This window comes from Bombina bombina, chromosome 1 (assembly GCF_027579735.1).
Source record: "Bombina bombina isolate aBomBom1 chromosome 1, aBomBom1.pri, whole genome shotgun sequence".
NCBI lineage: Eukaryota > Metazoa > Chordata > Amphibia > Anura > Bombinatoridae > Bombina > Bombina bombina.
The window spans coordinates 1,487,622,820-1,487,639,529 of NC_069499.1; the positions used below are offsets into that span (position 1 = coordinate 1,487,622,820).

At 40.4% G+C, this 16,710-nt stretch overlaps 1 protein-coding gene across 1 annotated transcript in view; it reads right to left on the reverse strand.

Moving 5' to 3' along the window:
- LOC128653786 (ABC-type organic anion transporter ABCA8) overlaps positions 1-16,710 on the reverse strand; it is a 405,751-nt gene that overhangs the window by 156,621 nt on the left and 232,420 nt on the right. Inside the window, exon 24 of the mRNA XM_053707294.1 lies at positions 5,392-5,562. Within this exon, the coding sequence (XP_053563269.1) occupies positions 5,392-5,562 (171 nt within the window). The remainder of the gene's footprint in view (positions 1-5,391; positions 5,563-16,710) is intronic.

Consider the following 16,710-nt stretch of genomic DNA (forward strand, 5'->3'; position numbering starts at 1 on the left):
AGATTATTCCTTGGGGAAATTAGATGGCAGTGTTGTAGAGGTGGGTAGAGGCACTGGACTGCAAGGCAGGATCGAACATCAGGACCAACAACCGAGGAAAGTCACACGCTGTGGCAACAGACATTACTGATCAATGTCTCAGATACTCCATTGAATCCAACACAAGAACAAGTGTTGGAGAAGGGACTTTTTTTCTGCAATTATAAACCTTGCAATTTCTTCCAGCATGAGCAAGATCTCCATAAACTGTATAGGAGACTGAAGTTTAAGTCATGCTTTGCTAAATATAATGAGGATGAAAGCACTGGGGTGAACATTTCAGATACAGAATTATGCATAAATAATTGTGGTTAAAAATAAAAGCAGATTTATAGCTGCAGTCTTTCACCCTAGTGTTGATACGTTTATGAGCTTAGTTAAAGGGATAGTAAACACCAGAATTGTTATTGTTTTAAAAGATAGATTATCCCTTTATTACCCATTCCCCAGTTTTGCATAACCAACACAGTTATATTAATGAATGTTTTATCTCTGTGATTACCTTGTATCTATGCCTCTGCAAACTGCCCCCTTATTTCAGTTCTTTTGACAGACTTGCATTTTTAGCCAATCAGTGCTGACTGCTAGGAGCTTCACGTGCCTAAGCTCAATGTTATCTATGTGAAACAAATGAACTAATGCCCTCTAGTGGTGAAAAACTGTCAAAATGCTTTCAGATTAGAGGCGGCCTTTAAGGTCTAAAAACTTAGCATATGAACCTCCAAGGTTTAGCTTTCAACTAAGAATGCCAAGAGAACAAAGTAAAATTGGTAATAAAAGTAAATTGGAAAGTTGTTTAAAATACATGCCTTATTTAAATCATGAAAGTTTTTTTTTTACTTGACTGTCCCTTTAAGTTTGATGGTGATAGAATGAAAAATAATACAAAAGTCAATATTAAGATTGAAAATGAAAGTATGAATTTTACTAAGTAAGATACTATTGCCTTACAGTCCATAAAGGGGAAAAAGGATGTTATTTAAAACAGGCAGATAAAGGTGGAGCCATGCCATTTTTATACAAGGGCTATTATGTTAAAGATATTTTACATCAGTTGTCAGATGAGAAAGTGTATAGTCCATTACAAACTGATCCTACCCCTAAAATAAGAAACATTATTGTATTGTGTGGAGAGGGAATTTAAATATGGTATTATTGATGGAGAGAATTAAAGAGGATTATACTATTCCAGTATTTTATACATTCCTGATGGTGCACAAGAATTTAAAAGAATTTGCTTGGCGGCCAATTATGGTTGGAACGGATTGTATTTTTACTAATATCACAATTTATTAAGAAAACCTTTTGCAAAGCTTTGTTTCACAATCAATATCGTTTATTCAGGACATTAATGATTTTCCAGGTAAGACTGAACAGCTCTCTGATAACTATGAGAAATGTATTCTCTTTAGGTTGGATATTGTGAGTCAATATTCAACATATACTACATACACTACCAAACTTTTTAGTGTGAGAACTAGTTTTTAGATGCTGGGTGGAGAGTTAAACATAATCCCCAACCTGATAAGTAGGTGATTTTTTCTTGTGTAATAGTATTTTTGTTTATCTTTAGCAATCTGGATTTTCTCTTGTAGCATTCAGAATCATTCTTAGATTTTTTTCCACCATGACCTGGTTGAGGTTGATGGACAAGTGGGTAAATAGTTGGCATGGTAGCCAGGGTTAGAGAAGAATTGAGTATGTTTGGTAGAGGTGCTTATAGAGATTAGTAGACACTTGAGAGGGATTGAGATAGGATTGCCACTATTCCTTGTTCTGAGGCATCTAAAAGATTTGAAAGCTTGTTGAGCCTGATTTGTCTATTGGAATTTGGTGTTGATATTAGTCAGACATATACGAATGGAGACAATTGTTGAGAATTTTTCAATACATTTTCTAAAAAAGTTGGAAAATCCTTTAAACCTTTGGAAAGCATTCCTGGTTGTAGGGAATGGCCAATCTGTAATGGTGCACAACTTAGAGTTGTCCATCTGTATCCTTTTGAATGATATGGAATATCCTAGAAACAATATGTTAGAGGTTTCAAACTTGAATTTCTTGGCATAGAGGTGAGGGGTTCGAATCAGGTAGAATAGATAAAGATATCATCCAAATATATTACAACACAAACATCCAGGAGATCTCTGAATATTATATAATTTATAAAATATTGGAATGTTGCTGGGGCATTACAGAGACCGAATGGCATAATTGTATACTCTTATAGACTGATGGGTTTGAAAAGTTGTTTTCCTTTCGTCTCCTTCACAGATGAGGACTAAGTATTAGACCCCTGTAAGATCCAATTTGTTGTATATGGTAGCATCCTTAAGTCTTTCTATAAGTTCCGGTATGAGTGGTAGGGGGTATTTATTCTTGATGGTTTTTTTGTTTAATTCTCTGTAATCAAATATTTGTCTTAGGGAGTTATCTTTATTTCTTACAAAGAATATTGCAGACGCAGCTGTAGATCTGGAAGGTCGTATAAAGCTTTTCCTTAAGTTTGTCGTCAATATATTAGCTTAAATGTGTAAATAGAGTGGATAAATGTAACCATAGGGTACAGAAGTTTAGATAGTAGGTAAATAGGACAATCATATTGTCTGTGTGGTGGCAATACCTCAGCTTCATTTTTTATTAAAAACATCAGTGAAATACTAATACTGTTTTGGTATTCCTTTGCTGACTGCTAACAAGTTCATATAAGGATAGCGTGTGCTTTGACAGTATGAGAAGTTGAGTTCAAATGAAATTTGATTCCATTGAGTAAGCAGTTGATGATAAGCCTAACATTAATGGGAATAAAAGATAGGGTATGATATCAAATGTAAAAATTGGGCTCATTGCATGGTGTTGGCCTGGTAGAAAAGCTGTAAGCAGGATTAGCCTTTTTGACGGATACCTCTGAGTGTTTCCTCCCTCCTGCATGAGCAGTATGACTGAGAGAGTGCTAACTCTGTAGCAATAAAATTAGGATTAATAGTTCTTTCTCTATATAAACTGAGTATAAGATAAGTGTTGCAAGATCAGTTCAACAATTGCTTGTTTCTCAGGATTAATGTGAGGCAAATAACAACTATAAGATTGATTAATAACCATCAGTTTAATTGTGTTTGGGGAGGATTTAAAGGAGCTGTCATGTGGTAGCGGGAATGGTGCAGAGTAATCTCAATAGTTTTAAGGTGGTTTAGATCATGTTTAAAGGTTAGTTGTGATATTTTATTAAAACTGGGATTCCTGTAGGTACCTTCAAACACAGGATCAGAGACTGCCCTTAATTCTAGGATATCATTAGGATCCCTTCCTAGGCAAAAAATGTCCCTTGAGTGTTACACATGTTCTTGATCCCCATCCTTTAAGAACTTTTTCACTGAAGGATATGCAGCCAATGCTCTATGAACTATGTATATTCTTACACCACTAAATGAAGGAAATACAGAATACAAGAGGGAATATGATAATCTAGGAAACATTTCTTACACTAGAGCCCCAGTGACAGACAAAAGGAAGCTGTAAGGGTCTCATGTAAATCTAATAAAGTTAATAAAGTAACATTGTTACTAATGTAAGGTTGGTAGGCCCATTTTATAGGTACTCAGAAGCCTCATCTTACTAATGAAGGTTTAGCAGACAAGACAAAATAGCCTGTTATTGATAAGGGATGAGACTTGACTCCATGTGTATGAGCTGAATTAAGGCATTTGATACATTATTTGAGAGTGAGATATATGGGGGCCTATCTATCAAGTTCCAAATGGAGCTTGATGCCCCGTGTTTCTGGCGAGCTTGCAGGCTCGCCAGAAACAGCAGTTATGAAGCAGCGGTCACAAAGACCACTGCTCCATAACCTGTTAGCCTGCTCTGAGCAGGCGGACAGACATCGCCGGAAATCAACCCGATCGAGTACGATCGGGTTGATTGACACCCCCCTGCTGGTGGCCCATTGGCCGCAAGTCTGCAGGGGGCGGCGTTGTACCAGCAGCTCTTGTGAGCTGCTGGTGCAATGCTGAATACGGGGAGCGTATTGCTCGCCGTATTCAGCGAGGTCTGGCGGACCTGATCCGCACTGTCGGATCAGGTCCGCCAGACTTTGATAAATTGGGGCCATGGCCTGCAACTGGCATGACTACCAAGTAAGACAATATGAGGCAGACATCTCTAGAATTTGCCTGCAGGAATTTACTTTGAGTGAAATTAGAAACATTTTTTTTAATTTCAACATTGATCTCTGGGAGGTGAGTGAAGGGTAGGTAAAGAAAGCAGATAGAGCATGCAATTTTAAGCAACTTTCCAATTTACTCCTATTATCAAATTTTCTTCATTCTCTTGGTATCTTTATTTGAAAAGCAAGAATGTAAGTTTAGATGCCAGCCCATTTTTGGTGAACAACCTGGGTTGTTATTGCTGATTGGTGGATAAATTCAACAACCAATAAACAAGTGCTGTCCATGGTCGGAATAAAAAATGTTTGCTTAGATGTCTTCTTTTTCAAATAAAGATAGCAAGAGAACGAAGAAAAAATGATAATAGGAGAAAATTAGAAAGTTGCTTAAAATAGCATGCTCTATCTGAATGACAAAGAAAAAAATTGGGTTCAGTGTCCCTTTTTTTGATTTAGGTGTATTTTTAGTTTATATTGTATTTTGTGCCAGTGATGCTGACGAATCATGGCAATTAAATTAGACATTCCAATCTACATAATGTACAAAAGGCAAAGATCAGCTCAACCATAATTTTTAGAGGATTGTCTCCCTGAGAAAGAACTACATTCTATAAGTTGTAAGCAAGCCATCATTTATAATTAACACTCATTAAAATATGTTAAGGTTTAGGAAAAGAATCATTAAAAAACCCTCTTAGGAACAAGTTGTAAAGGAATAATAATTATCAAATCACTGATGTCAGATCAGAGCTTTTAAAAGTAAGCATCCATCATCAAAAAATGCACTGGGAATGAAATGCAGACCGTTGTTCCTATAAACATTTAAATCATAAAACTATTTATTTTCGAGTTTATTGAATTAAACATGAAGACTGGATCTTGTATTAAAACACATACATATTTTATCTACAATAAAAAGTATTCAAAACCACTCACATAGATAATTCACAAAAATGGCTGCAGTTCAAAATACATTAGTATTTATTCGACTTCATATGTTTGTTTGTTTTTATTTTAAACACCCATAAGTCCTTTTTTAGATCAAATTTTTAATTGTATGTGTTGATTACTATTTCATGTACTGTACTATTATCTCTTACACATTTGATCCTTTTTTCATTGTGAATGTTTTCTAATACAATTGACATTTTGAGTAGTTGTGCAAGACAATAGAAAATAGAATTCCTTACCATTGAGAATACGAATTCAGCCTCTACGTAGACTTCATGATGGAAAACAAACAATATACCAAACATCAGGAAAAGGAGGATCCAATAGACAACTACATCAACCAAGGCTTGTCCAAGCCAGTAGGCAGATGGAAATAGACCTGAAACCCAAAGTTGGGAACGAGCTTTGATCTTAAAATAAATAAATAAATAAAACATTAAGGAATTTATTAATATTAATGACTATATGTTACTCATTAAATTTTACAAATAACTAGTGAAGTTTAATTATTTTTTTAAATACTAATAATTAAAAATAAAATTATACAATCATTTTTGTGGGTATAGTGAAAAACAGTTTGGAAAAAGTCAGGAAGGAAGACAAATAAGATGCTGAGCATTTAAAGGAGTCACAAATGACATTTAGGACCAGATTAAAAGTGGAGCAGTATTTAATGCTCCTGCTCGCGCGCTAACGCCGCTAAAAGTAAGGTTTACGCAAATCAAATATTACAAGCTTGCGCGCTAACCCAATGCATGCAAAAAGCTGAATTTCAAATATCGCAATCGCAGTAACGTATTCCCCATAGAAGTCAATGGAGCAAAAAAAGTGGACAAAAACACCCTTCTCGCGTGTAAATTCGATCGCATATTCTCAAGTGCGCTTACCCGACATGTAAATATGAATATTTCACATTCCGATGTTCTTTATATAGCAGTATATGCTGTATTTATTCATAAATACATATTTATATATATATATATATATATATATATATATATGATGGTATTTTGGTATAATAAATATCTATACCTTTTAATATATACTGTATATACAGTGGATATAAAAAGTCTACACACCCCTGTTAAAATGTCAGGTTTCTGTGATGTAAAAAAATGAGACAAAACATAATTTATGCTTACCTGATAAATTTATTTCTCTTGTGGTGTATCCAGTCCACGGATCATCCATTACTTGTGGGATATTCTCCTTCCCAACAGGAAGCTGCAAGAGGATTACCCACAGCAGAGCTGTCTATATAGCTCCTCCCCTAACTGCCACTCCCCAGTCATTCGACCGAAGACAAGCAAGAGAAAGGTGCAGTGGTGACTGTAGTTTAAAAATAAAAAACACCTGCCTTGAAATGACAGGGCAGGCCGTGGACTGGATACACCACAAGAGAAATAAATTTATCAGGTAAGCATAAATTATGTTTTCTCTTGTAAGGTGTATCCAGTCCACGGATCATCCATTACTTGTGGGATACCAATACCAAAGCTATAGGACACGGATGAAGGGAGGGACAAGGCAGGCGCTTAAATGGAAGGCACCACTGCCTGTAAGACCTTTCTCCCAAAAATAGCCTCCGAAGAAGCAAAAGTATCAAATTTATAGAATTTAGAAAAAGTATGAAGCGAAGACCAAGTCGCCGCCTTACAAATCTGTTCAACAGAAGCCTCATTCTTAAAAGCCCATGTGGAAGCTACCGCTCTAGTAGAATGAGCTGTAATTCTTTCAGGAGGCTGCTGGCCAGCAGTCTCATAAGCTAAGCGTATTATGCTCCTTAGCCAAAAAGAAAGAGAAGTTGCCGAAGCCTTTTGGCCTCTCCTCTGTCCAGAGTAGACAACAAACAATGCAGATGTTTGACGAAAATCTTTAGTAGCTTGGAAATAAAACTTTAAAGCACGAACCACGTCAAGATTGTGTAATAGACGTTCCTTCTTTGAAGAAGGATTAGGACACAGTGACGGAACAACAATCTCCTGATTGATATTCTTATTAGATACCACCTTAGGTAGAAAACCAGGTTTGGTACGTAACACTACCTTATATGCATGGAAAATGAGATAAGGGGAATCACATAGTAAAGCAGATAACTCTGAAACTCTTCGAGCCGAGGAGATAGCTACTAAAAACAGAACTTTCCAAGATAAAAGCTTAACATCTATGGAATGCAAAGGTTCAAACGGAACCCCTTGAAGAACTTTAAGAACTAAATTTAAACTCCATGGCGGAGCAACAGGTTTAAACACAGGCTTGATTTTAACCAGAGCCTGACAAAATGCCTGAACATCTGGAACCTCAACCACACGTTTGTGCAAAAGAATAAGCAGAGCAGAAATCTGTCCCTTTAAGGAACTAGCTGACAAACCCTTCTCCAATCCTTCTTGGAGAAAGGATAATATCCTAGGAATCCTGACTTTACTCCATGAGTAACCCTTGGATTCACACCAATGAAGATATTTACACTATATCTTATGATAGATTTTCCTGGTGACAGGCTTTCGCACCTGTATTAAGGTATCAATGACCGACTCGGAGAAACCACGCTTTGATAAAATCAAGCGTTCAATCTCCAAGCAGTCAGACGCAGAGAAATTAGATTTGGATGGTTGAAAGGACCCTGAAGTAGAAGGTCCTGTCTCAGCGGTAGAGTCCATGGTGGAAAGGATGACATGTCCACCAGATCTGCATACCAAGTCCTGCGTGGCCACGCAGGTGCTATCAAAATCACCGAAGCTTGATCTTGGCAATCAGACGGGGGAGCAGAGGAAATGGTGGAAACACATAAGCCAGGTTGAAGGACCAAGGCGCTGCTAGAGCATCTATCAGTGCTGCCTTGGGATCCCTGGACCTGGATCCGTAACAAGGAAGCTTGGCGTTCTGACGAGACGCCATGAGATCCAGTTCTGGTTTGCCCCAAAGTTGAATCAACTGCACAAACACCTCCGGATGGAGTTCCCACTCCCCCGGATGAAAAGTCTGTCGACTTAGAAAATCCACCTCCCAGTTCTCTACCCCTGGGATATGGATAGCTAATAGAAGGCAAGAGTGAACCTCTGCCCATAGGATTATCTTTGAAACCTCCAACATTGCTAGGGAACTCCTTGTTCCCCCTTGATGGTTGATGTAAGCTACAGTCGTGATATTGTCCGACTGAAATCTGATGAACCTGACCGCAGCAAGCTGAGGCCAAGCCTGAAGAGCATTGAATATCGCTCTTAGTTCCAGAATGTTTATCGGAAGGAGTGCCTCCTCCTGAGTCCACGAGCCCTGAGCCTTCAGGGAGTTCCAGACTGCACCCCAGCCCAGAAGACTGGCATCTGTTGTTACTATTGTCCAATCTGGCCTGCGGAAGGTCATACCCTTGGACAGATGGACCCGAGATAGCCACCAGAGAAGAGAATCCCTGGTCTCTTGATCCAGATTTAGTAGAGGGGACAAATCTGTGTAATCCCCATTCCACTGACTGAGCATGCAGAGTTGCAGCGGTCTGAGATGTAGGCAGGCAAACGGCACTATGTCCATTGCCGCTACCATTAAGCCAATTGCTTCCATACACTGAGCCACTGAAGGGCGAGAAGTAGAATAAAGAACACGGCAGGAATTTAGACGTTTTGACAACCTGGCCATGTCAGGGGACTCCTTCAGGGAAGCTGGATGTCTCAGACTGTATAAAGAACTGTGCAATTAGAGCACGAAAATAGGCCCCTCCCACCATGCACTCAAAGTCAGAGGGCCTTAAAAAACTACTCCTAGGAGTCAAATAACAGCCATGTGGAAAACTAGGCCCCAAATAAAGATTTATCACCCTTAGTAAAAACGTTCTTTATACATCCTGTAAAAGTTTAACATACTAAGCCATAAGAGCAAGTAACATGAATATTACCCTTTACTGCAAGCATGATGCCAGTCGTTATTAAATCACTGCAATCATGCTTACCTTAAATATATCAGGCACTGTCAGCATTTTCTAGACTTCTTATCATCTCTCTAGAAAAAAATATACTGAACATACCTCAGGGCAGTTAATTCTGCCAGCCATTCCCCCAGCTGAAGTTTTTCCCATCTCTTCAGTTATGCATGAGAACAGCAGTGGATCTTAGTTACAACCTGCTAAGATCATCAAAAACCTCAGGCAAACTCTTCTTCTTATTTCTGCCTGAGGTAAAAAACAGTACAACTCCGGTACAATTTAAAAATAACAAACTTTTGATTGAAGATAAATTACACTAAGTCACCACATCTCTCTAGCTACTTCCATGTCGAGAGCTGCGAGAGAATGACTGGAGAGTGGCAGTTAGGGGAAGAGCTATATAGACAGCTCTGCTGTGGGTAATCCTCTTGCAGCTTCCTGTTGGGAAGGAGAATATCCCACAAGTAATGGATGATCCGTGGACTGGATACACCTTACAAGAGAAAGATAAATAATTTCTTACAAAAAAAAACATCCAAGCCCGGCTAAATTTTGCAAAAACACATCTGAAGTTTCCCAAAAGCATGTTGCAAAAGGTGTTCTGGTCTGATGAAACCAAAGTTTTTTTTTTATTTCCCTTTACCTAAAAGATTTTAGTTTGTTTTTCAATTGAGTTGTACACTACAGTTTATAAGTCACATTAAAGGTGGAAAAAGTTCTGAAATGATTTATCTTTGTCTCATTTTTTTGCAGAAACAGACATTTTTTACACAAACCTGACATTTTAACAGGGGTGTGTAGACTTTTTATATCCACTGTGTATATATATATATATATATATATATATATATATATATATATATATATATATATATATACAATATCTCACAAAAGTGAGTACACCCCTCACATTTATGTAAATATTTTATTATCTTTTTTTGCTACAATGTAAAGATGTAAAGTAGGGAGTGTACAGCCTGTATAGAAGTATAAATTTGCAGTTCCCTTTAAAATAACTAAACACAAAGCCATTAATGTCTAAACCATTGGCAACAAAAGTGAGTACACCCCTAAGTGGAAATGTCCAAAGTGGGCCCAAAGCGTCAATATTTTGTGTGGCCACCATTATTTTCCAGCACTGCCTTAACCCTCTTGGGCATGGAGTTCACCAGAGCTTCACAGGTTGCCACTGGAGTCCTCTTCCACTCCTCCATGACGACATCACAAACTGGTGGATGTTAGAGACCTTGCACTCCCCCACCTTCCGTTTGAGGATGCCCCACAGATGTTCAATAGGGTTTAGGTCTGGAGACATGCTTGGCCAGCCCATCACCCTTACCCTCAGCTTCTTTAGCAAGGCAGTTGTCGTCTTGTAGGTGTGTTTGGGGCCGTTATCATGTTGGAATACTGCCTTGTGGTCCAGTCTCCGAAGGGAGGGGATCATGCTTTGTTTCAGTATGTCACATTACATGTTGGCATTCATGGTTCCCTCAATTAACTGTAGCTCCCAGTTCCAGCAGCACTCATGCAGGCCCAGACCATGACACTCCCACCACCATGCTTGACTGTAGGCAAGATACACTTGTCTTCGTACTCCTCACCTGGTTGCCGCCACACACACACTTGACACCATCTGAACCAAATAAGTTTATCTTGGTCTCATCAGACCACAGAACATGGTTCTAGTAATCCATGTCCTTAGTCTGCTTGTCTTCAGCAAATTGTTTCCGGGCTTTCTTGTGCATCATCTTTATAAGAGGTTTTCTTCTGGGACGACAGCCATGCAGACCAATTTAAAGCAGTGTGCGGCGTATGGTCTGAGCACTGACAGGCTGACCCCCCACCCCTTTAACCTCTGCAGCAATGCTGGCAGCATTCATACGTATATTTCCCAAAGACAACCTCTGGATATGAAGCTGAGCACGTGCACTCAAATTCTTTGGTCAACCATGGCGAGGCCTGTTCTGTGTAGAACCTGTTCTGTGAAACCGCTGTATGGTCTTGCCCACCGTACTGCAGCTCAGTTTCAGGGTCTTGGAAATATTCTTATAGCCTAGGCCATCTTTATGTAGAGCAACAATTCTTTTTTTCAGATCCTCAGAGTTCTTTGCCATGAGGTGCCATGTTGAACTTCCAGTGACCAGTATGGGAGAGTGTGAGAGCGATAGCACAACATTTAACACACCTGTTTCCCATTCACACCTGAGTTCTTGTAACACTAACGAGTCACATGACAATCTGAGAGAGAAAATAGCTAATTGGGTCCAATTTGGACATTTCCACTGCGGGGTGTATTCACTTTTGTTGCCAACGGTTTAGACATTAATAGCTTTGTGTTGAGTTATTTTTAGGGGACAGCAAATTTATACTGTTATACAGGCTGTACACTCACTACTTTACATTGTAGCAAAGTGTCATTTCTTCAGTGTTGTCACATGAAAAGATATAATAAAATATTTACAAAAATGTGAGGATTGTACTCACTTTTGTGAGATACTGTGTGTATATATACAGTATATATATATATATATATATATATATATATACACATACAGATATTTATATATGAATATCTATTTATAAATACTTAAAACATATTTCTCTATGTGCAGAACACTGGAATGTGAAATAACATAATTTATGCTTACCTGATAAATGTATTTCTCTTGTAGTGTATCCAGTCCACGGATCATCCATTACTTGTGGGATATATTCCCTTCCCAACAGGAAGTTGCAAGAGGATCACCCACAGCAAAGCTGCTATATAGCTCCTCCCCTCACATGTCATATCCAGTCATTCGACCGAAACAAGACGAGAATGGAGAAACCATAGGGTGCAGTGGTGACTGTAGTTTAATTAAAAATTTAGACCTGCCTTAAAAGGACAGGGCGGGCCGTGGACTGGATACACTACAATATAAATAAATTTATCAGGTAAGCATAAATTATGTTTTCTCTTGTTAAGTGTATCCAGTCCACGGATCATCCATTACTTGTGGGATACCAATACCAAAGCTTAAGTACACGGATGATGGGAGGGACAAGGCAGGAACTTAAACAGAAGGAACCGCTGCCTGTAGAACCTTTCTCCCAAAAACAGCCTCCGAAGAAGCAAAAGTGTCAAATTTGTAAAATTTTGAAAAAGTGTGAAGCGAAGACCAAGTCGCAGCCTTGCAAATCTGTTCAACAGAGGTCTCATTTTTAAAGGCCCAGGTGGAAGCCACAGCTCTAGTAGAATGAGCTGTAATCCTTTCAGGGGGCTGCTGTCCAGCAGTCTCATAGGCTAAGTGTATTATGCTTCTAAGCCAAAAGGAGAGAGAAGTTGCCGAAGCCTTTTGACCTCTCCTCTGCCCAGAGTAAACAACAAACAGGGCAGATGTTTGACGAAAATCTTTAGTTGCCTGTAAGTAGAACTTCAAGGCACGGACTACGTCCAGATTATGTAAAAGACGTTCCTTCTTTGAAGAAGGATTAGGGCACAATGATGGGACAACAATCTCTTGATTGATATTCCTGTTAGAAACCACCTTAGGTAAAAACCCAGGTTTAGTATGCAGAACTACCTTGTCTAAATGAAAAATCAGATAAGGAGAATCACAATGTAAGGCAGATAACTCCGAGACTCTTCGAGCTGAGGAAATAGACATCAAAAACAGAACTTTCCAAGATAAAAGTTTAATATCAATGGAATGAAGGGGTTCAAACGGAACTCCTTGAAGAACTTTAAGAACCAAGTTTAAGCTCCACGGAGGAGCAACAGTTTTAAACACAGGCTTAATCCTAGCCAAAGCCTGACAAAAAGTCTGGACATCTGGAACTTCTGCCAGACGCTTGTGCAAAAGAATAGACAGAGCAGAGATCTGTCCCTTTAACGAACTAGCTGATAAGCCTTTTTCCAAACCCTCTTGGAGAAAGGACAATATCCTAGGAATCCTAACCTTACTCCATGAGTAACTCTTGGATTCGCACCAATACAGGTATTTACGCCATATCTTATGGTAGATTTTCCTGGTAACAGGCTTTCGTGCCTGTATTAAGGTATCAATAACTGACTCGGAGAAGCCACGCTTTGATAGGATCAAGCGTTCAATCTCCATGCAGTCAGTCTCAGAGAAATTAGATTTGGATGATTGAAAGGACCTTGTATTAGCAGGTCTTGCCTCAGAGGTAGAGTCCATGGTGGACAGGACGACATGTCCACTAGGTCTGCATACCAGGTCCTGCGTGGCCACGCAGGCGCTATCAGAATCACTGATGCTCTCTCCTGCTTGATCTTGGCAATCAGTCGAGGGAGCAGAGGAAACGGTGGAAACACATAAGCCAGGTTGAGGAACCAAGGAGCTGCTAGAGCATCTATCAGCGTTGCTCCCGGGTCCCTGGACCTGGATCCATAACGAGGAAGCTTGGCGTTCTGGCGAGACGCTATGAGATCCAGTTCTGGTTTGCCCCAACGATGGACCAGTTGAGCAAACACCTCCGGATGGAGTTCCCACTCCCCCGGATGAAAAGTCTGACGACTTAGAAAATCCGCCTCCCAGTTCTGCACGCCTGGGATGTGGATCGCTGACAAGTGGCAAGAGTGAGACTCTGCCCAGCGAATTATCTTTGAGACTTCTAACATTGCTAGGGAACTCCTTGTTCCCCCTTGATGGTTGATGTAAGCCACAGTCGTGATGTTGTCCGACTGAAATCTGATGAACCTCAGTGTTGCCAACTGAGGCCAAGCTAGAAGAGCATTGAATATTGCTCTTAACTCCAGAATATTTATTGGGAGGAGTTTCTCCTCCTGAGTCCACGATCCCTGAGCCTTCAGGGAGTTCCAGACTGCGCCCCAGCCTAGAAGGCTGGCATCTGTTGTTACAATCGTCCAATCTGGCCTGCGAAAGGTCATACCCTTGGACAGATGGACCCGAGATAGCCACCAGAGAAGAGAATCTCTGGTCTCTTGATCCAGATTTAGTAGAGGGGACAAATCTGAGTAATCCCCATTCCACTGACCTAGCATGCACAATTGCAGCGGTCTGAGATGCAGGCGCGCAAATGGCACTATGTCCATTGCCGCCACCATTAAGCCGATTACTTCCATGCACTGAGCCACTGACGGGCGTGGAATGGAATGAAGGACACGGCAAACATTTAAAAGTTTTGATAACCTGGACTCCGTCAGGTAAATTTTCATTTCTACAGAATCTATCAGAGTCCCTAGGAAGGAGACTCTTGTGAGTGGCAATAGAGAACTTTTTTCCACGTTCACTTTCCAGCCATGCGACCTCAGAAATGCCAGAACTATCTCTGTATGATAATTGTCAATTTGAAAGCTTGATGCCTGTATCAGGGTGTCGTCTAGATACGGAGCCACCGCTATACCGCGCGGTCTTAGAACCGCCAGAAGTGAGCCCAGAACCTTTGTAAAGATTATCGGGGCCGTAGCCAACCCGAAGGGGAGAGCTACAAATTGGTAATGCCTGTCTAGAAAGGCAAATCTTAGGAACTGATGATGATCTTTGTGAATCGGTATGTGAAGGTAGGCATCCTTTAAGTCCACTGTGGTCATGTACTGACCCTCTTGGATCATGGGTAGGATGGTCCGAATAGTTTCCATTTTGAATGATGGAACTCTTAGGAATTTGTTTAAGATCTTTAGGTCCAAGATTGGTCTGAAGGTTCCCTCTTTCTTGGGAACCACAAACAGATTTGAATAAAATCCCTGCCCTTGTTCCGTCCGCGGAACTGGGTGGATCACCCCCATTACTGGGAGGTCTTGTACACAGCTTAGGAATGCCTCGTTCTTTATCTGGTTTTCTGATAACCTTGAAAGATGAAATCTCCCTTGAGGAGGAGAAGCCTTGAAGTCCAGAAGATATCCCTGAGATATGATCTCCAACGCCCAGGGATCCTGGACATCTCTTGCCCACACCTGGGCAAAGAGAGAAAGTCTGCCCCCCACTAGATCCGTTTCCGGATAGGGGGCCGTCCCTTCATGCTGTCTTGGGGGCAGCAGCAGGTTTTCTGGCCTGCTTGCCCTTGTTCCAGGACTGGTTAGGTTTCCAGGCCTGTCTGAAATGAGCAACAGTTCCTTCCTGTTTTGGAGCGGAGGAAGTTGATGCTGCTCCTGCCTTGAAATTTCGAAAGGCACGAAAATTAGACTGTTTGGCCTTTGATTTGGCCTTGTCCTGAGGAAGGGTATGACCCTTACCTCCAGTAATGTCAGCAATAATTTCTTTCAAGCCGGGCCCAAATAAGGTCTGCCCCTTGAAAGGAATATTAAGTAATTTAGATTTAGAAGTCACATCAGCTGACCAGGATTTAAGCCATAGCGCCCTCCGCGCCTGGATGGCGAATCTGGAGTTCTTAGCCGTTAGTTTAGTCAAATGTACAATGGCATCAGAAACAAATGAGTTAGCTAGCTTAAGTGATTTAAGCTTGTCCATAATTTCATCCAATGGAGCTGTGTGAATGGCCTCTTCCAGAGACTCAAACCAGAATGCCGCAGCAGCAGTGACAGGCGCAATGCATGCAAGGGGCTGCAGGATAAAACCTTGTTGAACAAACATTTTCTTAAGGTAACCTTCTAATTATTTATCCATTGGATCCGAAAAAGCACAACTGTCCTCAACTGGGATAGTGGTACGCTTTGCTAAAGTAGAAACTGCTCCCTCCACCTTAGGAACCGTTTGCCATAAGTCCTGTGTAGTGGCATCTATTGGGAACATTTTTCTAAATATAGGAGGAGGGGAAAAGGGCACACCAGGACTATCCCACTCCTTGCTAATAATTTCTGTAAGCCTTTTAGGTATAGGAAAAACATCAGTACACACCGGCACCGCATAGTATCTATCCAGCCTACACAATTTCTCTGGAATTGCAACTGTGTTACAGTCATTCAGAGCAGCTAAAACCTCCCCAAGCAATACGCGGAGGTTCTCAAGCTTAAATTTAAAATTAGAGATCTCTGAATCAGGTTTCCCCGAATCAGATCCGTCACCCACAGAATGAAGCTCTCCATCCTCATGCTCTGCAAACTGTGACGCAGTATCAGACATGGCTCTTACAGCACCTGCGCGCTCTGCATCTCTCCTAATCCCAGAGCTATCGCGCTTGCCTCTCAATTCTGGCAATCTAGATAATACTTCTGACTGGGTATTATTCATGATTGTAGCCATGTCCTGTAAAGTAATTGCTATGGGCGTCCCTGCTGTACTTGGAGCCATAATAGCATGCGCCCCCTGAGCGGGAGGCGAAGGTACTAACACGTGAGGAGAGTTAGTCGGCATAACTTCCCCCTCGTCGTCTGGTGATAATTCTTTTATAGATAAAGACTGATCTTTATTATTTAAAGTGAAATCAATACATTTAGTACACATATTCCTATGGGGTTCCACACTGGCTTTCAAACATAATGAACAAGTAGATTCATCTATGTCAGACATGTTTAAACAGACTAGCAATAAGACTGGCAAGCTTGAAAAACACTTTACAACAAGTTTACAAGCAAAATAGAAAACGTTACTGCGCCTTTAAGAAGCACAAAACCTGTCTCAAGTTGAAATAGCAATGAACCAAAGCAGTTATATCAACCAAATTTTCACAGTAAATGTATTAAGTTAGCAGAGCATTGCACCCACTTGCAAATGGATGATTA